General features: G+C 42.4%; 1 protein-coding gene across 21 annotated transcripts; it reads left to right on the top strand.

The window, feature by feature from the left end:
* Positions 1-1,908: 1,908 nt before the first annotated feature.
* LOC148019912 (uncharacterized) lies at positions 1,909-26,638 on the top strand. Of its 21 annotated transcripts, none has more exons than XM_087700111.1 (12): positions 1,909-2,876; positions 2,962-3,016; positions 3,138-3,195; positions 3,344-3,438; positions 3,539-3,642; positions 3,782-3,910; positions 3,993-5,337; positions 5,493-5,580; positions 5,685-5,774; positions 25,727-25,795; positions 25,870-25,918; positions 26,031-26,638. In XM_087700111.1, exons 1-7 carry the CDS (start codon positions 2,761-2,763, stop codon positions 5,179-5,181), a joined length of 1,746 nt encoding a protein of 581 aa, XP_087556237.1. In that variant the 5' UTR covers positions 1,909-2,760; the 3' UTR covers positions 5,182-5,337; positions 5,493-5,580; positions 5,685-5,774; positions 25,727-25,795; positions 25,870-25,918; positions 26,031-26,638. The 21 variants fall into 21 exon arrangements, with proteins under 21 accessions (XP_087556237.1, XP_087556243.1, XP_087556231.1 ...); XM_087700117.1 differs by having other exon boundaries at positions 25,870-25,972; positions 26,143-26,638; XM_087700105.1 differs by having other exon boundaries at positions 1,909-2,382; positions 2,717-2,876; positions 25,727-26,638.
* Positions 26,639-27,027: the final 389 nt, after the last annotated feature.

The following is a 27,027-nucleotide window of genomic DNA, read 5'->3' as shown; positions in this document are numbered from 1 at the left end:
CATATTCAATTGCAAGTCCTTGATTAACACCAGTTTCGCTATAGGTGGTTTCATAATTCCATGTGAAAGATCAGGTGCCTCAAACTATTCACCTTTCTCTCTCTCTCTCTCTCTCTCTCTCTCTCTCTCTCTCTCTCTCTCTCTCTCTCTCTCTCTCTCTCTCTCTCTCTCTCTCTCTCTCTCTCTCGCCAAGCTCACTCACCCATTTAATGCCCTACACCCCATTGCATCCCTACCCATCTTCATGCATGCTGCCATGCTAGCCATTGCATTTGTGCTGCCATGCTCACTGTCATGCCCATCGAGGTGCCTTTTGCCATGGATGTTGTCGTATGGCCATCGCCCAAGGCAGTGGTCATGCACCCTCTTGTAGGCACTATCAAACCTGAGGGGTCCACCTTATAAAACATGTAAGATACCATGTGAGTTTAAAAGGAATGATATTATATTTAATAAAGTTTACATGGTTATATTTGCAAAAGGGGTTTTTAAACTACAATTTGATAAGAGTAGTAAAGTAAAAGAGGCCATTTTAAGGCATTATAGCATGTAAAGAAAGGGTATTTCTAAATATCTTTTGAATGCACATTATATAGATGATTTCTTATAGGTAAACTCCTCAGGTATCAAACAAACATAGAGACAAAGAGAGGAGAGATAGATGGATTGCCTATAGGGGCAGAGAGAAGGGGCAAAGGGTGCAAGTCTTGTTTTCTCTATGAAATAGAGAAAGAGAGGGGGCAAGATTTAGAGAGAGAGAGAGAGAGAGCCACAAAACAAAGAATATGACATTCATTTCTTAAAATATTTAAAATATGTAAACTTCTCTCTATTCAACTCTCTCTTTAGTAGGTTCTCTTTTTCTTAACATGTGGCAAAGGCCAACACATTAGAGAGTTTTCCTAATTTTCTAGCATGTGGCACGTCTAAACAAAAGTTCTCGAAACCTCCTCGTAGTATGTAAGAAAGATATTATAAAACAAAGAAGGTGCTGCACTTCAACATGAAGTTCATCATCCATCTTTGAAGTTGATGAACATTAAAGCGACCATAACATTCACACAAGCTGCTAAGAATATCAAAGTCAATTTTACTAATAATGAAATATATAATGTGGTTGTAGAGTAATCTTGTCAGCATTTACAAGTAACCAAGGGTTAGTCTCAAGTGAATAGTCAAATTTGAACAAAAAATTTGAAAAATTTGAAGCTTAGAAGGTTTTCAAATTTTAAAATTAGTCCTAGAATGATTGAAAGACCTACAAATTGTGAGAAAAAAACCTACAAATTGCTAAGGTGGAGTATTTTCTATAGACTTGGAAAAATCTATACTATTAGTTAAGGAGAGGTGGGGGATGGGTGCCATGTGGCAGCCCCCCACCTCCCCACAAAAAGAAAAGGAGAACGCGGGGGCGGGTGCCACGCGTCCAGCACCCACCCCCGCCTGCAAGAATTGCGCCCGCCCGAGTCTAGACGCGGAGCGCCTAGTATTTTCGTGATTGAAAAGTTCTATATCTTATGTTTAGACAAGCAAGAATGGGCTTTTAGAAGGAGGATGAGGCAATTGTGCCAAGAAGCCATTGTACGTACGAAGGATAAAAGATGAGGCAAATTCAAAGCTCACGTGTGCGGACATATGTTCTGCATGAACAGCCGTTGAGAGGCGTTCCCAATCCCTACCTCTTTGGGGGTAAAAAAGAATTGAGCAATGCGATATTGGGAAATGGGTGGTGGGCGTAGACTCTAGAGCGATTTCACGTGTTGGGGTGGCGGGCCAAAAAGAGAGCGCCGCTAAATGTAGCGGCGGCGCCGCGCTAACTTTAGCGGCCGAGCTTTTCTAACGGTAGCGCACCGTTGCTCGCATCGTATTCAATTTTTTCCTGTCGTTCAAGCTCGCGCTCTCTCTCTCTCTCTCTCTCTCTCTCTCTCGCTCGCGTGCGTCCTAGGTCTCTCTCTCTCTCTCTCTCTCTCTGCGATACCGCCGTCGTCTTCTTTCTTAATTTTCATCGGCTCCTTCATCACGCCTTCACAGAGGATCTCTCTCTCTCTCTCTCTCTCTCTCTCTCTCTCTCTCTCTCTCTCGTCCGTTTTTCCGCGATTTGATGCGTTCTTCCTTCTCTCGTCGTGCCGAATCTCGCCGTTAACCCTATCCTCCTGCAGCGGAGAATTGCCAAGAACTTGGTCTGGAGATATTCGCCCTCGTCAAACCCGCTTATCTATCTAGGGTTTTTGGAGAGGGGGCGCACAAACACAGAGCAGTATGCCGGGCCCGATCGAATCATCCACCTACGCTTCAAGGGAGAGCTAAACGTGCCAAATTCGGCCTAAAAAGACCTACTTTGCTTGTGTGAATCGGACGAATGGGATTGGCATATGAGGAACAGTAGGTCATGCTAGTCTCTAGAGAGGCAACGCTCTTGCAAATGGTTTTTGATTAATGCGCTCTGAGATTTGAGCATGTTAAGGTTTTGTTTCCTCCTTCGAGTTGTTTGAATCACCTCCATTTGGACAATTGCCCCAAATTAATCATGCTCTCTGGGGCTTTGATATCAACAGCATGCCATCTGGCTTTCCAAGCCAGACGTTCTTTGTCTGAATTTTACAAAGGGACTGTTAATTGCATCCTCTAACACAGGCTGTAGAACGAATTAGTATATATTTACATCTTCTAGCCAGCTAATAGCCCAGTTTGTGCATCGGCTCAAACAATATCACAGATTGTACATCCGCTCAAACAATTCTCTGATCGGGTAAAAGTGGAATGGCTGGAAGCAAGACAGATAGAAATGGAGACTCGAACGAAAGCAAGCCAGCAATATCTTCATCCTCTTTGTCGGAATGTGGTGAGAGTGGTGATCGCTTGGCAGCAGTGCAGGGGTAGGTGCTTCATTAGGAAGTGCTGATGAATACCAATGATAGCAATCTGACTCACACGTTTTTGGTTGACCTCCCACTGTTGCAGGCGCATGGGTGGGCCCACTAGGAGATCTTCAAAAGGTGGCTGGACTCCAGAAGAGGTGAGATTCACGAAAGTGATCCAGTAATTTTTCTTGGCTAGACAGTTATTTAGATGTTTTCAATAAACGTTTGATATAGGTTTGTCCTCCAATGGCTAGTAATTTTTGTAGTTCATGGCAGGATGAGATTCTACGGAGAGCAGTTCACTGTTTCAAAGGAAAGAACTGGAAGAGAATAGGTCTGTCAGGTTTCTGTTTCATTTAGAGTATACTTTGAAACACTGAACTTCTAATTTTAAGGTGCATCTATTAGAAGTTCTCTTCTCTTACATGCATGATGGATCGACTGTGCAGCTAAGATTATTTATTGTCAATGTGCTGTTGTAGCGGAGCTGCTTAAGGATCGATCGGATGTCCAATGTCTGCACCGTTGGCAGAAGGTTCTGAATCCCAACCTTGTTAAAGGCCCTTGGACGAGAGAGGTTTGTTACATCATTTCCAGCTCACTTCATGCATGAAGTATAAGTACAATGACATTTATCAGTTTGTACTAGTGATATTTTTGTCTACACCTGTCTTCAGGAAGACGAAAAGATTATGGAACTTGTCAGCAAGCATGGTCCAAAGAAGTGGTCTGTTATTGCCCGTTCGCTGCCTGGTCGGATCGGGAAACAATGCCGAGAAAGGTTTGTGATGCCTTCATTTCCTGCAGGTTGTCCTGAAACAAGTGTATGCAATTCTAGCCTACAGTAGAATGATACAACTGTTCCTAGTTGGCCGTAATACTCTGAAGGAAACATATTAAAAGCAAGTTGAGCTCTGCAGATGGCATAATCATCTCGATCCCAACATAAAGAAGGATGCTTGGACCCCAGAGGAAGAACTTGCACTTATCAATGCTCATAATATCCATGGGAACAAATGGGCCGAAATTGCTAAGTGCTTACCAGGAAGGTATTCATGGATTTGTACAACTGTCTCTGTTGTAAATTATCCCGTAATGAAACCTTACCTTTGCAAATTTTCATGTTTTCAGGACAGATAATGCAGTAAAAAATCATTGGAATAGTTCTCTAAAGAAGAAGCTGGACTCAATGCTAGGAACAGGACCTTCCCATGAGCACTTGACAGTAACAGATGTTACATTTTTTGGGGGTGCTTTGACATCTACGCAGCAGAGAGAAGAATCGTCAGATCTGCAGAAGGAGTTAGCTCGCAGATGTGTTGCTGCATCTGATTCAAAATTATTAGGGGAAGGATATAGTAATTTGCTATGGGCTCACAATGAAAGGAGTAGGGTTTCACTGATTAACAATAGTGATTCTCGTGAATCAAGAGAAGCTGGGAAGGTAACTTCTCAGTGTACAACAAATGGTGATTTAGTGCCTGAACAGTCTGTAGGTTCAGAAAATGAAGTAGCCTTGCTCAACAAGGTGACATGGTGCAACCATAGCAATGTGGAAGCCACTAATCTAGCAAGTGCACTGGAGCTGCATGAACCAACAACATGCTTGCTCTCAAATTCTGATTTTGGTTCCTCATCTTATTTATCTCTTCATCCTTTAAAATCATCTGCACGAAGTTGTTTCTCTAAGATGGCGCCACAGGGTGTGTCTGATGTAAGTGAAGCTATGAGTTTTGGTCAGAACGACTCTCTTTCTATGCCAGCTAGGACGACAAGGGCACTTGATAACAATTCGCAACAGGACTTCTCACTTTCATTCCTGGCAAACACTGAATCACCTTTTTATGAACCAAACAAAATCCCAACATCTGAATCTCCACTGGCAAGCTGTGGTGTCAGAAACACATCACTATCTAAGCAGGATTTGAGCCCTCTTGCAGTTCAGGACATAATTAAAGCAAATTGCTCTCCAGTTTTCACAGGAAATTCCTCTGTATCTGATATTAGTCCAGAAGTTGTCCTTCGTTCAGCTGCTAGAAGTTTTAGTGGCACACCATCTATACTAAGGAAGCGGTCACGTTATTCGAAGTCACCTGCACAGAAAGACCTTTTCCCATGGCAGAGCAGCTCAGAAAGGGAAAACAGCTCTAACGCGGAGAGTATTTGTGATGAACACTGCAGCAGATCTGCAAGCAATGAATTGCTACGAACACCTGATGCAGAGGCTGGACTATTAAGTAAATCAAGGGAGACACCCGTGTCTAAATATGAGAACCCTAGATCTTACTCGCCTTCCCACACTATTAAGAACAAGAACTGACAAATGTCCAATCACAAGGGTAGAGATTTGACTATCACACAACTTGGGTGGAAAAAAAATGAAAGTGCAGAACAAGGTGATGATTCAGAGACTCAGAAAATGAGGCTGCTTGGAAAACATACTTACTGCTGGGAAAAGAGATGAGAAAAAAGAACGGTGGGTCCCTTATCTTTGCAATTATTAGAGTGATGGTTCTTATGCGGAATGAGCTTATTTCTTTGAGAGGGTTTATGCTCATATTGAACAATTGTGTGTATGCAAGTGAGGTTGTTATGGGACTTATTCATATGCGCCTTAACTTTTACTTGCAGAATAATTAGAATAAAGATTGAACAGGAGGGTTAAGTGGCAAACATAGCAGGTTCAATAGGCAACAATGATGGCTTTTTGATGATAGAGGTATGACATTGGATTTATTAGAGTGCCCATTCAAAAATTCTACGTGTGCATGAGTGCAAGTATGCTCTTTCCAACTAATTTCAGCAGTTTTTATGGTCTTACAGTATGGTAACAATATCATTTATCAAGGAGAAATTAATGTCAAAAGGGGGTTTGGGACAAACAGAACATATGAGTAGATCATTACTGTCCAGGTGAGGATAATGTAAACCTGTGTCTACTTTTTTTGTCAAGCACCTTACAATTTGAAAATTGAAACACAACTTGGTAGGTGTAAGGTTGCAGATTCTTAGTTGCCAAGAAACCCATCTCATAAGGTTAGGAAAAATGTTTCATACTTGGGTGTTTCATTACGAAACATCTATTTTAAACTTTCAAAAAAACCCTACCTTACAGAACGTGTTTAATGTTTGTAATCGACATTTATTATGGATTCGTTTGACACAATGCGATGGATATTTGCATTGATCATGAGAATTTTGTGTCCATGATGCATGTATATATTAATGGCTTCTTCCATAGTGAAAGCTAACATTGGTCATGACAATGAACCGTGATGCATGTTAAATGTTCATACTATGTTGAATGTTCATTTGCATTGTATAAAATCATGAAGCATGAGTGATCTATGTTTGCTACATTGGATGAGTCATACTCTATATGTATATAAAGTTCCATGGTTTTTTTTTCATCTTAAATGAAACCCATTTCTAACATTTGATGAACTCGTATGAACCTTTGAAACCTGTCTCATACCTCCTGTTTCAGAAATCCCTGGCAACTGGTGGCAACTGTGCACAGATTGTAGGATCAACTGCCAATGTCAGTTCCCTTTGATGGTGTTTTCAGTACTGTAAGATCCTTTAGCCCTCGTCATGGGGCATCAGGAACTCTTTGACATGGTTGTTCTCAACAATGAGGCTTTTCAGTTCAGCAGAAAGTTCTGGCTCCTAGTCTTCACAAGCAAAGGTTGAGTGTTCTGCAAACAATCATCATTCAGCAGTTGAGTGTTCTCCAATGGACTGTAGGAGTCCTATTTCCAGTTTGTGGAATCCTTGTGGTCAGACTGTCCAGCTTGTAGCTATGCTCTTTAGTTAAGCTGGATTAGGTAGAGGAACACTTTATATTGCAATTACCCTGCAGCAGGGGGAATTTGTCCAGTCAGTCTACCACAGTCCAGTCAAGCAGTTAGACCACTAGCAAATTAATGCTTCTTCATTTATAGTCCTTTTGTCATCTCAGATCTTGTAGCTTTATTGCAGAAGGTTCTCTGTTCAATAGGTGCTCCAGTTCCACCTTCAGTTTTCTTCTAAGTCTCTTCTTCAAAGCACTAGGAATATCAACTTAATAGCATATTCCAGCCCAGCAGCAGACTCCAAACTGTACTACCATTTAGAGTCCCTTTTTCCACATCAGAGCAAATTGGCTTCCCAGAAAATGGTGCGTTCATTCAAGGACTTGGGACATTGACTTTGTGTCAATTGTATTTTATTGGCCAATCACATGCAGGGTTGTTTTGGTGTTCTTCACTTGCAGGTGTGATGCCATGCATGATTAGCGTAGTCGTCAAGTGTGTTCAGACTCTCCAGCTTGTAGCTATGCTCTTTAATGAAGCTGGATTAGGTAGAGGAATACTTTGTATCACAGTTACCCTGCAGTAGGGGGAAATTGGTCCAGTCAATTCATCACAGTCCAGTCTAGCAGTTAGACCAATAGTAAAACCAATGCTTTTTCATTGGTAGTCCTTCTGCCATCTCAGATCTTCTAGCTTTATTGCAGAAGGTTCTCTGTGTCATGAGGACATGTTTTTTTGAAACCTCACTTAACATGTGGATTAATTTTTAATCACATGGTTAAGTAAATGTTGCACATGTGAGGTGTAACTGGGGTTAGAGTAAATTTACGAGCCCGGGATCCAAGGAAATCACGGGATGTCAAAGGCAAAAGTCGCTATAAGTTATACCGCATAGGGTTGGTGACACTAGGGAAGTGGCGTTTAATGGTACCTAACGCCAATCTGATGGTCAAAGATTAGGTAGAGACACTCGGGAATGGAAGTTGCCTAGCCAATTTAATTATTGGCTAGTCAGATTATTTTTCAAGGTATCGAAATAATTATTAGATTAATTTTTAGTATTTAAAGACTGAAAATTAATATTTAATTATGGATAATGCTGGAAAAACCATTTGGAAAGGCTGCCACTTGTCAAAAATACCCATGCAAGATTGAAAAACGTCTTTAGAGGTTGGACAGAGGCATTTTAGTGTATTTAGCTTGCAAGAGAGAGGGAGGAGATGTTGTTGGTCTGATTTGCAGCCATTGGAGGACCTTTAGAGGCTGGATAGAAGCATTTTAGTGTATTCAGCCTCCAAGAGAGAGGGAAGAGATGTTGTTGGTCTTATTTGCAGCCATTGGAGGACCTTTTGAGGTAGCCCAGGGTAGGAGAAGACCAATCAACATCAGGTGACAGCATCTACAGGCTGTTGAGACAAGGCAGTAGCAGTAAATGACTGATTTTTTTCAGTTCTTTGCATCTACAAGCTGTGGAGACAGGGCAGCAGCAGTAAATGATAGATTTTCTTCAGTTCTTCGCAAAGAAAGTCTGAATTTTATCTCTCCTCAGCATTCTCTCTAATCTCTTAGCCTTTCTACAGCCTTGCTTCGAAGATTACAGCATTGAGAGCACCAGAGGCTGAGAAATTTCAGATTTCTCTGCTGTAAACCCTAATCTGTAGTAGAAATTAGGATTTAGTAGTAGCCTCGAGAAGCATGCCAGAAATTGGAAGCTCTAAGACTTGGATTCAATAGGGCTGAAGTTGTTTTTAGCCTATTTAAGTGGAGGGACTAGTAAATCATCGAATTTGGGGCATTTTCCATCTCTATCAAAGCGGATGAAGGCCAATTGATTGCCTAAATCAAGGGGCAAATTAGATTGAAGACTCGTTGGTCATTTTGGACAGCAAGGGGAGTTGGAATATCGAAAGGGATTGGGAGAATTCCATTGTACATCAACTTCTTCTTTAATTAAATTAAATAAATACCGAAAGGGGCGTCGGTTTGGGGCCAATAGGGTGTCGAATGTTCAAGATTATATGGTAAAGTGTGCATTTCAATTTTGTGAATTTGTTAATTGCTGTAAATAGTGCTTAATCAAGTTATTTACCAGCCTAACCAAGGGAAAGGTTGGTTTCACTCTGTTCAATAACTGCTCCAGGTCCACCTATTTTGTTCAAGTTTCTTCTTTATAGCACTAGGAATATAAACTTAATAGCAAATTCCAGCCCAGTAGCGGACTCCAACAGTTAGACTTAGTAGCAAAACCAATGCTTTTTCACTAGCAGTCCTTTTGCCATTTCAGATCTTGTAGCTTTATTGCAAAAGATTCTCTGTTAAATAACTGCTCTAGTTCCACCTTCCATCTTGTTCTACGTTTCTTCTTTAGAGCACTAGGAATATCAACTTAATAGCAGATTCCAGCCCAGTAGCAGTGGTGTGTTGATCCAAGGGCTTGGGATAGTGACTTTGTGTCAATATCTCTAGTTTTTGTCATTTTAGGCTCAGATCAGCAATCAACCAAGTTTTGGTCATAAATTGTATTTTATTGGCCAATCTTTTGTAGGGTTATTTTGGTGTTATTCGCTTGCAAGTGTGATGCCATCTAGATCACGAATGCATGATTAGCTTAGTCATTAAGTGGGGGCTCCCAATAGCTAAGTTGTCAAGTGGGCATATGTTGTATTGTTGTTATAGGCTGAATGTGCCATGAGATAACAACTAGTCGGCCATATCCACGGGAAGGTTCCATTGTTGCATGGCATGGAGGATGATGCTCAGATGATGGTACCTTGCTACAACATGCCAATGTGTCTATCATATAGAGCAGTGCATTGAGATTTGAGAGATGCCGTAATATCTCACACCAAAGCCAAAAAATGCACCTTGCACACATGGATTTGCAGGTGTCAAGGATTCGCAGCTCTAAATGAAAAGGGCGGGGGGGAGGAGGGGGATGGGCAATAGGGTATGTGCGGTATATGTAAAGATGGAGATGGGGGCATCTAGAAAAAAGCGGACCACTTCATCATTGGCCACTTGATGCGATAACATCATCACAATGGGGTGAGTGACCAATGCAAAGAACAAAGGACTCAATGGGCAGTTGTGCCTCACCAATTGACGAGGGGGGAAGGGTGTCGTGACACTGCCATTGAGCAAAACTCTTGAAGGAGTCCGTGCTAATAGTATCAATAAGTCTAGACGTTCTTAGACCAAAACCCATGCCTTGTATCAACTGACCCAGGAAGGACCATTCCAAATGATCAAAGGAGGGGGAAGTGTGGATATTGTGGATGCGACAGTAATAGTATCAATAAGTCTAGACGTTCTCAGACCAAAACCCATGCCTTGTATCAACTGACCCAGGAAGGACCATTCCAAATGATCAAACGAGGGGGGAGTGTGGATATTGTGGATGTGATAGGTAAAATTGGTTGATGCGTGGCCAATTGGTGTACAGGAGGAGCTCCTCCCGGGGTATGTATCAAAGATAGAGATGGAGGTGCATGGAAAAAGGGGGGGAAAAGGGGTCGGGGTTGATATGGAGGCGATGGAGAGGCTAATGTGATAGTGAAAATTGATTGATGGAGAGCCAATCACTGTACGAGAGGAGCTCCTCTTGTGGTTTGGTTTGACACATCATCATACCCTTTCCTCAACATCATTGGACCTTGGCCAAATCATTGTCTTTTGTTGTATTGTTGAATAGGAGAAGCACCTCCTTTAGTTTGGTTTGGCATGCCACCGGGTCGGGGTTGATATGGAGGCGATGGAGAGACCAATGTGATAGTGAAAATTGATTGATGGAGAGCCAATCACTGCACGAGAGGAGCTCCTCTTGTGGTTTGGTTTGACACATCATCATACCCTTTCCTCAACATCATTGGACCTTGGCCAAATCATTGTCTTTTGTTGTATTGTTGAATAGGAGAAGCACATCCTTTAGTTTGGTTTGGCATGCCACCAAACTCCTCAACAACATTGGACTTTGGCTAAACCATGGTCTTTCAGCTTAGGGATTGGTTCTATCTATCAATAGACTCTTGTTGGGCAAGCTTGCCCTTGAACTTAGTGTGGCCTCTTTTTTGGGGGGGGGGGGGGGGGGGGGCGGGGGGGACATGGGGGTTGTGGAGTGTGTATCTTGAAAAAGATTTTAAACCATGACCCCATAACTGGAATAGGCCCCCACTATTTCAAAGCTTGGAAGAGTAGGGACCTTTGGCAATAATCTAAGCATTGCAAGCTCTCTCGACGGGATGCCACTATAGACTTGTGCGTGACTTGGGAGGCCACATGTTGTGGACTTGTGCATTGCTGTTATGCACTTGTGGATGAGACTGGGAGGCTGTACTTAATGCTCACATGACCATACTTCACTTTGAATTGAGGCAAGCATGATTGTTACATGGGGAAAAAGATGATAGTATAATGTGTGTGGTCAATAGCATGACTATAATGTGAAAATTGACTTCCTGCACAATGGAGGAGGCATACTTGAAAAGGGGGGTAGGGTGGGCAGGCTAGGGAAAGATTGGCTGTTTGATGTAGACCTGATCACTACAAAAGGAGCACCTCCTATAGTTCTAGCTCACAGCTAGCACTTGGATTGACTTGCCACCATAATCCTTGACTCAGTGACAATAAGGACTTGAAAAGAAAAAAGTAGGGGGGGAAGGGGGCCACAGTGGGAGGGACATGGAGGGAAACAAGGAGAGATCGCCCAGTTGATATGGAGCTAGGTAGGGGTGATGGCAAGGCTGGTTGAAGCAGAGCTGATCATTACACTAAAGGAGCACTTCCTAGAGTTCTAGCTTGCAGTCATACTTGAGGGTGACAAGGAGAGACTGCCCAGTTGATATGGAGCTGGGTATGGGTGATGGGGAGGCCAGTTGAAGCAGGGCTGATCATTACACTGAAGGAGTACCTCCTAGAGTTCTATCTTGCAGTCATACTTTGGATTCCCAAGAAGTTGTTCCAGATGTGGGTAATTTTTGACCATTCCATACTTGACCTTTTTTAAAATGAAAAATTTAGGGCAAATTTTTACCATTTCATACTTGACATTTTGACTGTGGTGCTTTGAAGTTTTTTATGAATTCAAAGTTGATATATTATATTGGTTGGAAGTTCCAAGTTTGAATGTTAAAAATGTGTCCAATGTTTATTGTCTTGGGATTTGGCCCATGAGATTAGGGTCACATATGGTTCATTTAAGGGACTGAACCGTACTCCAATCATACTTTTGTGGATGCATTTGCCATATGGAAACATATGGAAAAAGCTATGCTTGCAGTTGGGGCTGCTTGGTTTGACTTATCACCATACCCTTGCTTAGTGACATTGCGGACTTGAAAATGTGTGAGGGGGGTGATGGAGGGGAGGTCAGGGGTAACACGGAGAGACTGCATAGTTGATGTGGAGCTGGTCAGTACATAGAAGAAAGACCTCCTGTAGTTCTAGCTTTTTTTTTTGGGGGGGGGGGGGGGGTTGTGTGTGCGATGCTGCTGGGGGGCAATGTGGGTGGTGGAGGGGAGACCAGGGGCGACGAGGGGAGACTGCATAGTTGATGTGGAGCCGGTCACTACATAGAAGGAACACCTCCTGTAGTTCTAGCTAGGGGCTTGGGCTGCTTGGGGTTACATAGAAGGAACACCTCCTGTAGTTCTATCTAGTAGTTAGGGCTGCTTGGTTTGATGTATCTTCATACCCTTGCCTCAATGGCATTTGACTATGGTGAAGGCATCGCCATTTGTAGTGGTGCTGATCACTGCATAGAGGGGACACCTCTCCTATAGTTCTAACTAGCAGTCGGGGCTGCTTGGTTTGACGTATCTTCATACCCTGGCCTCAATGACATTGAACTAGGGTGAAGGCATCATCATTTGTCATAGGGATGGACTCCGTTTGTCAGTCATACTCTTGCTGGGCAGGCTATCTCCCAAACCGAGTAAACTCTATTACTTGATGGCTCGTCATCTTTGAAAAGGTAAAAAAAAGCATTGGTTGGGTTGCCTTTCAAAAAAGAAAAGGGCATTGACTGCTTTGGGCATTGGTTGGACTGCTTGGTCACAATGATCTTCTGTTAAACTGTTATCTCTTCCCATAAGCTTGATCACCTTAAGAATTCTACAGGTATCTATAAGTGCAACCTGGACTGCACAGTTGATGTGGAGCTGATCACTTCATAGAATGTGCATCTCATGTAGTTCTATTGGGGGTAAAGGTGCCTTTGCCTAGCCGCCCGTATATTACTACACTGATAGTACCCACGCCTGTACACTGCAGGATGCGGGCGCCCATCACTGTCACTTTATTCTTTATTCTTTCAGTGACATTTGAATAAAGAAAAGTCCGGTCACACATTGTGATTGTTGGAGTTCCCACATTGTGTGCCTCTCTCTCTTTTGCTCTTGCTCCTTCCACCATAGCTCTTGCTCTCACTCGTGCTTCCACTTCAAGGCTCACCTCCCTTCAACTGGTATCAGAGCCTTTTTCTTCGCGAGCTCGAGCTTGGCTCAACTTCCATTCATATACCTACAGCAAACATCTCTTTTTTTGGCAGCCATAGCCACTTCGTTCGAGTTCCTATCGGTTGCATTCTTCTTGGGCACTCTTTGAGCCTTCTTGAGCAAGTTGGAGTAGCCCCCCATAGCCCTCACCCTATTGGTGCAGCATTAGGTTGTGTGAAACAGGCCCTTTTTTTAGCAGCAGCTCACGTTTTTTATCTCCTACAGCATATCTTCTTCATTGGGCAGCTATACAAGCACTTATACACTCGGTTTTGATGCTTGGCATTGATCCTTCCACTCTTGGCATTCGATTTGAGTACTAAGCTTTAGTTTTGGACTGTTATAACAGTCCACAAACGGTCATAAAACAGGGCAGCACTTATCTTTGATGTCTACACTCATTGCCATTGGTTGGATGATGCCTGGTTGATGCTTATATATTAGGGGATGCTATGTGATTGCTTGGAGTTGATTTTGGATTGATTTAACCACTTCATTTACTCTGTTTTGGCTGAGGTTTGCTGGCTGGAAATACAGGGCAGCACTCTATTTGATGCTTTTATGGTCAACTTCGTTGGTCTTATGATGCCCGGTTATGCTGGGGTGATGTCTACATGTATGGGAATGCTATGCCCGTGTTATGGGTTGGATTTGGAGTTGATTTTGGTACTGAAATAGTTTGGTTTGACAGTGTATTCACTGCTGTATACAGTAGGGCTGAACCTCTTTTAAGAGGGATTTTACATGCCCTTGACCATGATTCAGGTGTTCTATATGCACTACTGATGTGTACCATTGATGCTAGTACATTGGTATATCATATGCCCATGATTTGAGGTGGCTTTGAGCTCGATTTCAGGACTGATTTACTCAATTTTGATAGTGAATTACTGTTGTAATAACCAGGGCTGAAGCCTAGTTGGTCAGTGTATGCTCTACCTATTGGTCACGCGTGCTTCCCGGGTGATTTATATGACTACACGGATGCATACGGAGGTTGGCACATGTCTTGTATTGCTCTAGAATGCCTTTTGAGCTTTGATCGAGATCCATCTTGGTTGGCATTTGATTGACATTGGTCTACACTGGCATGCTTTGTGACAATCATTATGCCTATGGTCTATGCTCGACCCTTCAGTACATGCTTTGATGCATTTGTCAGAAATGCATGCTCCTTACATTGTCTATGTTTGATTGCCACTTGGAGCTTCAGTTGGGCTTTCATTTGCATACTTTGGATGTTATAGGTGATGCTTGACCGATCCCTTGCTCTGGATGCTCTGTTGATATACGGTCTTGGCTCCATAATGCCCTATATATTCACATGCTATCTTTGAGCTGGTTGCTCGATTGGCATCAATCTTTTTGCCAGTGGGAGCTTCATGCTATCTTTGGATATTGCAGAGCTTGTGGTTTATGCAGTTGAGCTTCTTGAGTAGATGAGATTGGGATCTCTTACATGTCTATGCTCTCGATAAATACTTGTCTGCATTGGATGCTTTTGGGCTGATTTGATCTGTCTTCTCTTTGAGCATACATCGACCTTTGTCAGGTCCTATCCTATCAGTTAGGCATTCATTGATGTTTTTCAGGTACTATCAGTTAGGCATATACCTAGCTTGGCTTACTCTGTGAGTTCTTTATGCCAGGGCTTGTATCCTCCTCTTGACTTTGATTGCTCTGACACATTTGGGTGTTTGGCTCATGGTTCTTGGCTGCTACAATGTTTGTTACATGCCCGTTTCATGCATGATTTGACCTAGCAGTTATGCTTGACTTTGGATCACTGTTAGCTTATTGTTTGCTCTCTTTTTCTCACTACTGTGATTTATTACAACAAGCTGTTTTATGCAGACTGTGATGTATTTACTAAGCTTAATTATATCATATTGATGTACTTTTGGTACTATTTGGTGGACAGTTGGCCATTTTAGCAAATTCTCTTATTTTGGCTTGTTTTGGTAGTGGTTTTGGCTTGTTTACTGCTAATTACAGCAGGCTGTTTTTCTGCATAGTCTACCTCTATTTGACTCATTATGGCTGGTCATCTCAAAGATACGACTTTGTTTAATATTTCCAAGTTGGATGTCACCAACTATGGCTACTGGAAGTCTCAAATATGGCAAGTTTTGGTGTAGAAATCGTAGATTAAGCCACTAAGAAACAAAGGTATTCCCGAGAACATGGATGGTGATGATTGGGTTGATTTAGATGCACTATGCAAGTCCACTATCATTTTATCACTCTCTGAAGAGGTCCATAATAATGTTGTTGAAGATGAAGATCAGAGTGTATGGAATCTATGGAAAAAGATTCAGGAACTTTATGCAAAGTAGAGCCCTTGCTTTACAGATGTATTGGCTTAAACAGTTGATGGATCTCCGTATGAAGGAGGGGATCCCATTGGCTGTTCACTTTAGTCAGTTTCATTCTATCATGAAGAATCTGCTTCAACAGGGTATTGAGTTTCAGGATAATATGCATCCTTTGTTTTTACTTGGCACATTACTTGAGTCTTGGGATGTATTTCGCACTGCGATCTGTATCAACAAACTTGATGGGCTGAAATTGAAAGATGTAGAGATTGCTCTTTTGATTGAAGAAACTAATAGAAAAAACAATGATACTTCTCGTAGTTCACATGCTTTATTCGTTAGAGGTGGCAGAAGTGGCAAGAAAGATAATGATCGTTATGGGAAGGACTCTTAGAAGTCTCGATCTAAGTCACGTAGATGTAGCAAGTCCCGTGGATGTAAGTTTGATCTTACATGTCATTATTGTGGGAAAACAGGACACATATGTTCACATGCTTTATCCGTTAGAGGTGGCAGAAGTGGCAAGAAAGATAATGATCGCTATGGGAAGGACTCTTAGAAGTCTCGATCTAAGTCACGTAGATGTAGCAAGTCCCATGGATGTAAGTTTGATCTTACATATCATTATTGTGGGAAAGCAGGACACATATGGCCACAGTGCCATAAGATGCGTGATGACAAGTGCAAAGAAAAGGGAAAATAAAAGGTGCAAGAGAAATCCAATGATCGCAGCATTATACCTGCAAAGTCCAGTATAAAGATTGAGGAGATAAATGTCATGTAGCCTGAGGAGTCCGATGGTGACTACATCTTAGCAGTCTCTTCATGTGATGTCTCTCAGCTGATCGGAGGCTCAGTCTATGCATGCATAGTGTTGGCTCTTGGATTCGGGTATATCTTTGCATGAGACTTGCTACCATGAGTGGTTTCATATCTATCACAATGTATTTGATACTGTGCGCTTAGGTGATGATGAATCTCTTGCTATTGTTGGCATTGGTGATGTCACTCTACAGTTTTCTTCTGGTAGCACTTTTGTTCTGCATAATGTACATCATGTACTCACATTGACTAAAAGTCTTATGTCTGCTGGGTAGCTTGATGATGAAGGTTATCATATATGCTTTGGTGATTCTGCATGGAAGATAACTCGTGGTAGGCTTGTTCTTGCAAGAGGTGCCAAGTCTGGCAACCTCTATCCCTTGGTTGTATCTGGTACTATTGACTAGGTTGTCATTGGGTTCTATTCCACATGTATCTCTCTGGCATGCTCGTCTTGGGTATATATCGCTTAAGGAAATAAGAATGCTTAGTGCTTTGCAGTATCTTCCGCCTTTTGACTACTCTCATTTTGAGTCGTGTGATCATTGTTTATATGGCAGACAGACTAGGAATTCACATAAAAAGTCTGGTATTCCACGCATGGGTGAGCCTTTGGCTCTTGTGCATTCAGATATATGTGGACCCATGCCCTGTCAGTCATTAGGGGGTGTGAAGTACTTTGTCACATTTATTGACGATTATTCACGTAAGGTTTGGGCTTATCCCATAAAGCAAAAATCTGATATTTTGACAGTCTTTCAGCATTGGCTTGCTTTAGTAGAGAACCAGTTTGGGCATATGTTGAAATGCGTAAGGACCGATAAGAGGGGTGAGTACGTCTCATGTACCTTTGAGCAGTTTTATGACGAGCGGGGTATTAAGTGTCAGTTGATTGCCTCTTATACCTCTCCCCAGAATGGTATGGCTAAGCGTATGAATAGGACTATCTAGGAGAGGGTCGGCAGTATGCTTAGCTAAGCAGGCTTACCATAACATTTTTGGGCTGAGGTAGTCTCTACTGCCGTATATCTCATTAATAGGTCACCTTGTAGTAGTACTTCCAGGTTGCAGAAGAGGTATGGACAGAAAAGCCTCCCTTATATGCTCATTTGCGTGTCTTTGGATGTGAGGCCTTTTGCCATGTACCCAAGGACAAACGCAATAAGTTGGATTCTAAAAGTGTGAAATGCATTTTCCCTGGCTATGGAGATGCAAGAGATGGGACATTATCTTTGGGATCCGCAGGTGTGGAAAGTGATTTGCAACCATGATGTTGTGTTCCATGAGGACAAACTGTATATATAGCCTGAGAAAGTTATTGAGATACATAGGGTTATGTTTCAAGAGGAGCCCCATGCTCCCACACGGCCAGCTAGAAGCTTGCATCAGTAGCCGATCTTCATGGCCAGGATGTTAGACAAGATGTTGGACAGACAGTACAGCCTGCATTGAGACGTTCTACTAGATATAGATGACCTCGTGACTGTTATGAGTCCTCCATAAATTATGTCTTTGTTACAGATGCAGAAGAGCCTCTCACCTATGATGAGGCTATGTGCAAGGGTGACAGTCACTCTTGGAAAAGGGCTATGCAGTTTGAGATTGACTCATTGCATAAGAATCGTACATTGGATTTGGTTTTCTTGCCTAGTGGCAAGAGGGCTTTGCCTTGCAAGTGGGTGTACAAGTTGAAAAGTACCCTTTGACATTCCAGGCCGGCATACAAGGCCAGACTAGTAGCAAAGGGTTTGAAGCAGGAGCATGGTGTTGACTTTGATGAGGTTTTCTTTCTTGTGGTTAAGATGACCATCCTATGCTTAGTCTTGGCTTTGGCTCCACAGCTTGACTTGGACTTGTATCAGTTGGATGTCAAGACAGCTTTTTTACATGGGAACTTGCATGATGAGATATATATGGAGTAGCCTAAGGGCTTTGCAAAGCCTGGCAAGGAACACCTAGTGTACAGATTGAGGAAGAGTCTTTAAGGCTTGAAGCAAGCACCTAGGGCATGGTACCACAAATTTTATGTATTCATGCGGTCACAGGCTTACAACCATAGTGCTATGTATCCATACTTGTACAGAAGAAAGCCCGTGACGGTTGATTATTGTTTTTGGTACTCTATGTGGATGACATGCTTTTAGTAGGGAAAGCTTACAATGAGCTAAATGCTCTTACGGCTTAGCTCAAGAAGAGCTTTGAGATGAAAGATTTGGGACGACAGGCCTCTCATATACTTGGTATGCGCATTACGCGTGACAGGTCTTAGGGACTACTCTATCTGTCATAGGAGTATATTCATAAAGTCCTTGAGTGCTTTCGTATGCAGGATGTGAAGCCTATTGGATGTCCATTGCCTTTTGAAGGTATTACAGGCCGATTGTGTGTAGACAGATGAGCAAAGAGCCAAGATGGCCAAGATTCCCTATGCATGTGTAGTAGGTAGTCTTATGTATGCCATGATAGCCACCCGTCCAAATATTGCATTTGCAGTTGGTGTTGTGGCATGTTATATTGTTACACCTGGTAAGAGGGTATCATGAGGTACATGAAGGGTACTGCGGATATGTGCATATGCTATGGTAGCTAGGATACAAGAGTCGTGGGATACACTAACTCTGACTATGTAGAACATATAGATGGTAGGAAGTCCACTTCTGGCTATGTGTTCACTTTTGCTGGAGGGGTTGTTTCATGGATGTCCAGGGTGGAGCAATGCACGGCCCTTTCTACTACAGAGGTTGAGTATGTTGTAGCCACTGTGGCTTGCAAGGAGGCCATTAGTTGGGTCATTTGGTTGTTGACCTTGGTATTGCAGATGCTATCCCTACACTGCATTCGGATTCTATGAGTGCTATCCAGTTAAGCAAGAATCTGGTCTTCCATACGAAGATGAAACACATTGAGGTGAGGTATCACTTCATTCGTGAGGTCATTGAGGACAGGTCTGTTGACCTTGTCAAGATCTCAATTGACCAGAATCCTACAGAATTGCTCACGAAAAGCCTCTCTACAGAGCACTCTGCCTTCCTTAGGAGATTGATGGGCGTTGGATGAGATGACATATTTCCTCATCCTGTTGTATCTATGTATATGTTGTACTGTCTTTTCTTTTTTCTTTTCACTCCTCACTGAGGCAGATTTGCCTTTAAGTGGGAGATTGTTGGGGATAAAGGCGCCTCTACCTAGCCGCCTGTGTATTACTACACTGATAGTACTCGTGTTTGCGCACTGTAGAATGCGGGTGCCCATCATTGTTACTTTATTTTTTATTCTTTTAGTGACATTTGAATAAAGGGAAGGCCGATCACACATTGTGACTGTTGGAGTTTCCACATTGTGTGTGTCCATAGTTGTTAGGTACAAAAGGTACGATACGGTACACTACGATAAATACGGTACTAAATGGTACCTTATGATTTATAAGGTACAATACCATATTAGTACGAAAAAATTTTTAAGATGATTTTTAAAATAACAAAAACCACAATCATTAAATGATAGATCATAGAATATATGTTTAAAGTGGAAATAGCCATTTCGTTTACAGAATAAGATGAATACATGAGGGTGACCATTGGGGTTTCATGGGTTGCGCAAAACATGCGATACAACTACAGTCTAGTATATCTGATACAAAAAAGAGAGAGATCTATGAATCTATGATAAGGCATCACTATCATCATCTCATCATTAGAACCATCCGGGTGCTCATCAAGAGAGTCTGAAGATGACTCCTTGGCATCGGATCTGTCTCATGCTCATCCCACTCATTCCGTAGAGTAGACACCACTCTCTGGTGTAAGGTGAACTGCACCTCATAAAGGCGCTTCAATAATAACGGCATGTAAGCAAAGCGAGTTAAAGAAGGCTTCTTCAACTCCAGTGTGCTATGCTCACGATACATCACAAGCACCTTTACCTTTACCATAAAGAAGGTGACAAGTGATGTAGCTTTACGGACCACTCTCTTTACCCACTTGAGCTTCCCAATGTCCTCCATGAGCAAGTCCAAACAATGACTTGCACATGGAGTCCACACAATCATGGGAAACTCGGTCTCAAGCAAACGGCCCATGTGCCGATAATTCGATGCATTGTCGGTAACAACTTGCACTACATTCGAGGGGCCCACCTACAACCACAATTTATAAATTACAATTAAGTATACTAACAATACTTGGAGATTAGAAGTAAGATATGAAAATGTCCCAAATTTCCATCGTAGAAGTCACCTTCAAGCAAACATGAAGCATCACCTGCACATAAAAAAGAGAGGTTATGTTAGCTTCAAAACAACTCTTTAAATATCTCAAACATGCATAAAGAGAATTGCAAGACTCCACTCCTTAAGTATGATATGAATAAGCCAATGGGTGAGCAAGTCCACACCTGCAAAATACATACTTCGAAAGCTCAAACATAAGTAATAGTTACATAAGTATACTTTAAAATAACATGAAAGTAAATATAACGAAATATAAAGCATTAAAAACCTCAAGCTTGAGGAGCACCACAGATATGCCTTGATGTTTTGCAATTTTTCCATGCTTCAATTCCTCTAGTAAAGTCCATTTCTTGTAGAACACTGCCCTCGATAGAAATCAACATTAAAGCTTCCATATGTGTTGTATCTAGCTAATTTCTAGTGCATGTCGAGAGAGAGGAGCTTTTCAAGTTTCAACTTTTAAGATTGAAGAATGAAGAGAGATGGGGGTTAGAGACCTTGGGGCCCGGGGGAAAAGAGAGAATCGAGATAGATATTAGAGAGAAATTAGAATAGGGAGATAGATAGTTATGCATAAATCAATTATCATAATGAAAGAAAGTGAAACAAATTTAAAAGGCAATGTATACCTCATTGATAGCTTGTCGAATGTGGTAGTAGATGAATGCACACCTCATTTTCCTCCCCCTCTTGCCAGTATCTACGGTCCGCAAAAAGTAAGTGCCAAGTGGACATGAGACGAGTATGTTGATGATGCTCCGTTTCTTACGATCACTCCATCCGTCGATGAGAATGGAGCAACCATATATAATCCATGTGGTCCGAATAGGATCAAGGGCTTTATCAATCCTCTCCTTCTCTTCATCAATCTTTTTCGTCCTCATGTCGTTGTATGTGACACCGGTCCATCCTTCACATGGACCCACATTGGCAATGGCTTTTACCATCTTCTTTCATTGCTCTTGCTTTAGGACATTGAGTGCAAGATTGCACTCAATCACCGTGCGTGCAGTTTCAATGTCCGCAAGTCGTTGCCTTTCTCTAAGAAAGGCAACCAATCCACACACGACTGGGAGCTTGAGAGAGAGAGAGGATTGTCTCTCCGGCACCGCATGAGCCTCCACTCTTTGTCTTTTATCAGAGCCGGATGCGGATGTGGAGCCCCCATGGTAGAGGCCTTTCCCGTATTAGTTGAAGATACTCCCACATTCGATACTTCCTCGTTAGTAGGCACAGGAGTTGGTGCCGATAAGCCACTTCCTCCTCCTCTTGTGGATCCCCCTCTCATCTTGGCGAGAATCTCCTCCGCGATGTTTTGAGGGATCTCCTTGCATGGAGCAACTTGCCCCCCCCATCTTGGAAAGATGTTGGAGAAGCCGAGTTGCACCTCTTGTATAGCACTTCTCGCAATACTTGCATGTCCAATGGTGGGAGTTGGACTTCTTTGTGTCCCTCTCCACATGGATCGTGTGCAAATTGAAGGCCTCGTGCTTCTCAGGAGTCATGGTTCCGATAATGTATAAAGAGGCCTGAGAGAGAGAGAGAGAGAGAGAGAGAGAGAGAGAGAGAGAGAGAGAGATCCTTGAGTCTCAAATTTTGAAACTTGAGTTTTGAAAGTTGAAAGGGAGGGAGACCCGAGAGGCGCGAGGGTTGGGGTAAAGTTGAAAGAGCAAGAGTGAGAGAGAGGGGATGGGAGATGAGAATGGCAAATGCTTTGATAGGGTGCGGGATAGAGGGGATACGAGATGAGATTTGAGAATGGCAAATGCTTTGATAGGGTGTGGAAAAGAGGGGATGGGAGACGAGAATAATAAATCACATGTCCATTCAAGATCCAAGAGAGGAAGATGAGAATGGTAAATGCTTGCTGAATTGGTGTGGAAGGATGGAGGAGAGGAGCACCTTTTGTAGATGAGAGAAGGGTCAAAGTTCAAACAGTCAAAGAGGGGTCAATGGTCAAAGAGAGGGCTGCCAACTGGATGGAATCCAAAGAGGGCTGGGAGGGGGGGAGTGCAAGTGCATGGCTAGAAAAGGGGTGGGATGAGGTATCCAAGGCTTCCCATTCCCCCAAAAAGTGCCACTTAGGCAGACGGAACATGCAAGAGTAAAGGCAAGGCCGCAGGGAATGCGGGACTCGGGGCACGGGACACGCAGGCGAGGTGGCTAGAAAGGGCCCAAAATAATGTACAAATTCGTATGGATATGTACGGTATGGTACTGTACGAACAGTACTGTACGTCGTACAGAGACAACTATGTGTGTGTGTCTCTCTCTTGCTCTTGCTCCTTCCACCATAGCTCTTGCTTCCACTCGTGCTTCCACTTCAGGGCTCACCTCCCTTTAAGTTCTAGTTGCAGTTGTGGGGCTGCTTGGTTTGACATATCATTATACCCTTTCCTCGGTGACATTGGACTATACTGAAGCCAATTGTCATTTGTCATAGGGATGGGCTCCATCTGCTAGGCAAACCCTTGTTGGGCGGGCTTCCACCCAAACCAAGTAAATTCCATTGTTTGATGGCTTGTTGTCTTTCAAAAGAAAGAAAAGAGGCATTGATTGGGGTGCTTGGTTACAATGATCTCTATGGAACAGGTGTATCTCCTACCATGATCTTGATAGCCTTGGAAATTCTACGGGCATCTCTAATTGCAACCTGGACCTTCGGCACACTTGCACCTATTGCATCTATAAATGAGACTGGCAACGTATGCTTGAAAATGCGTTGAAGTCCTACACTCGGTGGTGGAACCGTAGATGGTAGTGCTGAAAGGTAGGAGTTGTTGACTAGCTTTTCAGCTGCCTACACTAAAGTGAGCCTAACGATGCAAATGCCATGCCGCATACATGTAGCCTTAGCAATGCGTGGGGTGACATGAGGGAGGAGTGAAGCCAATCACAAAGTTGGGCATGAGTGGGAGTGTCCATTTAATATGTTCAAAGACTGGTTTCAGCATACTCCCTTGAGGGGGAGGAGTGAAGCCAATCACGAAGTTGGGCATGGGATTGGGAGTGTCCATATAACTTTTTCAAAGATTGCGGTTTCAGCATACTCCCTTGGTTTACCATACTAACCCGAGTTTCTCTTCCAAAGAACCATGCACAAGGTGACTTGGGGCAATGGTTGATTGTGCTAGCATTAGACCAAAGGATTCCACAATCCATTACATGCACTTTAATTGGTAAGTTCTAAGCCTAAAGATTGTGCATTGGTGGCGATTAGCAGAAGAAGGCCGCTACTATGGGATCAAGCAGCAAAAAGAACTAGTTGTGATGAGATGTGGTAAGGAGTTTAACTTCAAAATTTTGTGCCCTGGGTGGGGGGGGGGTGGGTGAGTGGTTGGGTTGTGTGTGTGTGCATGCCTAGTTGGTAGTAACTTGGGCCCTAACCATAGCATGTATGAGAAAGGGCAAAACTTGGAGAGGAGCAGCCAACATGTAGCTTACAGTTCTCCCTGAGTTGCACAAGAGGCAATGGTAGTGAGGCAAGGAAACAAAAGGGAGGAAATGTGAGTAGGAGGCAGGTTGTGTGTGTGTGTGAGGCTGATTTTGGGGGGGGAAGGGGGCATGTGGCCAGCATTCACCTTACAATTTTCCCTGAGTTGCACAGGAGGCGGTGGTAGTGAGGCAAGGAAACAGAAGGGAAGGGAGGAAATATGAGTAGGAGACTGGGGGCATGAGTGTGCGAGGCTGATGAGTGGGGGAGGCTGTTGGCAGAGGGTGGTGGTGCCCAAACTGAAGGCAGGGGCTGCAATGGTGAGTTCAGCTTAGAATAGTTAGGTATGATCCATCTGATCCATCTAGTCCATGGACTTAATACGGTACTGAACATACATAAATCTTGGATAAAATCCGGTATTTCATATGATCATTAAAAGATACATAGAAAATTAAGGGTTAGGCTAGTAAATATTACTTGTTTTAACATGAGAGTGGCTATCCATGCGATAGAGTATCACAAGGCATTTTCTATCCAAATACTAAGATAGTTTACAAACCACAAATGTCTTTGCTTCAATTTTCAGCGAGTCATGAACATGATGAGAGGTTGAGACAAAATGTAAATCCAAGACTCCAGTCACAAGTAATTTCCAAGATCCAATTTTATTTGTAAGATTGAAGACATGTACAATGGATTAAAAAAAGAAGCTAGCTGCAATGATGGATCATGGTATAGCAAGTTAGAAGTGCCAAGTGGCAAGTGCAAAAAGTAGTAGATAGTAGATACAAAAAGAAACTTAAGGCTAAGACTTAAGGTGAGTTGTGTGTAATTCGAAGGCTTCATGAAGAGCCTTAGGCATTGCAATAGGAGTAAAGAATGTAGAGATATAGGTAGAGGTAAGGGAAGGGAAAGAAAAGGAGGTCAAGGAAGAGGAAATAGAAATAGAGCTACACATAGGGGATGAGACACAAGAGGAACAGGAGGATGTAGAGATAGAGAGAAGTGGATGGAGGAGAGAGAAGAGTAGAAGAGCTTGTAAGAGAGACGTAGAAGAAGAGGAGATGGTAAGTGAAGTATAGGTAGAGGTCAATGAGGAGAGAGAGGAAAAGGGTAAAGTAGAAAACAACTTTTTTTTTGAACACTGGATGGATTGGATATGTTTGACTCAGATGAAAATTGGACGGATTGTACAAATCCAATTGAACGAAAACTGGATGGATCATACATGTCCGACCGGACTAGACGGATTGTACTAAATGGATCTGTTTGCAAACGGAATGCAACCAGGGTTCAGCTTAGCTTATCGCACAATACTATGCTTCTGGTCTTTTGCAGCTATACTTTTTATCTCTTGCTTCTAACAAAACAACAGATGAGAACTCTTAATAACAAGCAAGAAGGCTATTTTGCTCTCCATACGTCTCTTACATGAGAGATTTTCTGATTTTGACTAGATATGTTTCTCACTTTTTCTGCCTGTTTTTAAGCCGTAGTGTGACTGCCAACTAATGTACTCCCCATCCTGTCCCTTGTTGCATAGGGTAGTACATGCATCTGCATCCCTACAGGCAATGTTCTTGGCACTTGACTTGCACAGTTAAATTTCTATTAGACTAGGGAGGCCAGATTGCAGTAACTGGACTCCTTGTCATTCAGAGTTGCTTCTACTTGTGTTGCATATAATAGTTTTCAACACATACAAATATATGTATTTAAAAGTTAATTTTCTGGGTATGGAAATCATCTTCAATTTGTGAGTGCATGTTAATAAGGCAGGTGGAGATATGTACCACCTAGAAATTACCGGAATTTGCATGGTGTCTCAATGTATTTGTGCTTTAAAAGGTGAGAACCACATAATTTTGCTCTCATAAGAGCTATAATTATAATTTTAAATAGCAAAGCTTCTATTTCTGCAGGCTGAGGATTACTTCATGCAATGCTGACTACCCAATATTTCCTGAGAAGGCAAGACTGCATAAAGAACTATCATGATGGCTGCATACACTCTAGCCTCGTAAGGTGAAAGTGCAATCTTTTGCCATAAGAGCTATCATAACTAATGCCCCTGTTTCTGCAGGCTGAGGACTTTGTGCAAAGCTGACTGTCCAATATCACAGCTTAAGGTCTGGATGGGCTACTTTTATACTGAGCAGTCATTGTGCAATTGACTTTAACTTATCTCATGACAGGTAGTAGCACAGACAATCTTTGGTGGACAGTTGTGAGTGACAACAAAGTCATCAATAATGGAAGTTGAGGTTATCATTGCAGCTAGTGGAGTTGAGAGCAGTTCTTGTAGCGCTTAAAGCATAAATGTAGTTAGACAGAAATGGATAACTTTTTGGTGTGCACAATGTACAAGTTAGTGTTTGTACATCATAGTATTGTACAACGTTACAGTCCAACTTAATAATGGACTGGAACAATATACTGTTTTCTTCTTTTCACAATGCTTAAGTTGATGAGTATGAATAAGGTAATCGGCGGGCTTGTGCCTCTTGTCCACGCACGCTTTGATATGAGCTAATGAGATTCGTTTCTTATATCCAAAGCTTGTAAAACGTTCTTCCATATTGGAAGAAATATGTGAAAGTTCACTTTCCATACACCGTAAGTGCAAAGCTGACTTGCTTTAGCTTTTGTACCATCTTAGTTTGTAGCTATATGCAAGCTTTATTATCTTTTCGCCAAGGATGTGCTTTGTAAATTTGTAAATGTATTTATACTATACTAGAAAGCAAATATCTATTAGACCTGTGCCGCATCCTATGTGTAGCAATCATAAAGCTATTCCACACACACACACACACACACACACACACACACACACACACACTCTCTCTCTCTCTCTCTCTCAAGAGTGTATTCATGGCATGAAAAAAACACAAGAAACTAGATTATGAAGATGGCGAGGCATGTTTAAAATAGTAAAGGCTAGAAACCAAACTAAGACCAAAATTGGAAAATGTCATCTTAGTAAGGGAACAATCAAGCAACTTTGGAGTTTGGAAACATAGGATACAAAGTTGATGCATTCAAGCAATGAAAATGTTTTAAGGGAACTCAAATGTGAG

Source organism: Lygodium microphyllum, chromosome 19 (assembly GCF_053477565.2).
Source record: "Lygodium microphyllum isolate KBCC chromosome 19, Lygodium_microphyllum_v1.1.10, whole genome shotgun sequence".
NCBI lineage: Eukaryota > Viridiplantae > Streptophyta > Polypodiopsida > Schizaeales > Lygodiaceae > Lygodium > Lygodium microphyllum.
Note: the sequence above shows the minus strand (reverse complement) of the source record. Positions and strands in the feature narration are given on the sequence as shown.

What these genes read in the sequence shown, in the direction of transcription:
- LOC148019912 (XM_087700105.1), top strand. Translation starts at nt 2,761, where the DNA reads ATGGCTGGAAGCAAGACAGATAGAAATGGAGACTCGAACGAAAGCAAG. An exon ending in GTGGCTGGACTCCAGAAGAG is followed by an intron (nt 3,017 to 3,137) that starts GTGAGATTCACG and finishes AGTTCATGGCAG; the next exon opens with GATGAGATTCTACGGAGAGC. An exon ending in AAAGAACTGGAAGAGAATAG is followed by an intron (nt 3,196 to 3,343) that starts GTCTGTCAGGTT and finishes GTGCTGTTGTAG; the next exon opens with CGGAGCTGCTTAAGGATCGA.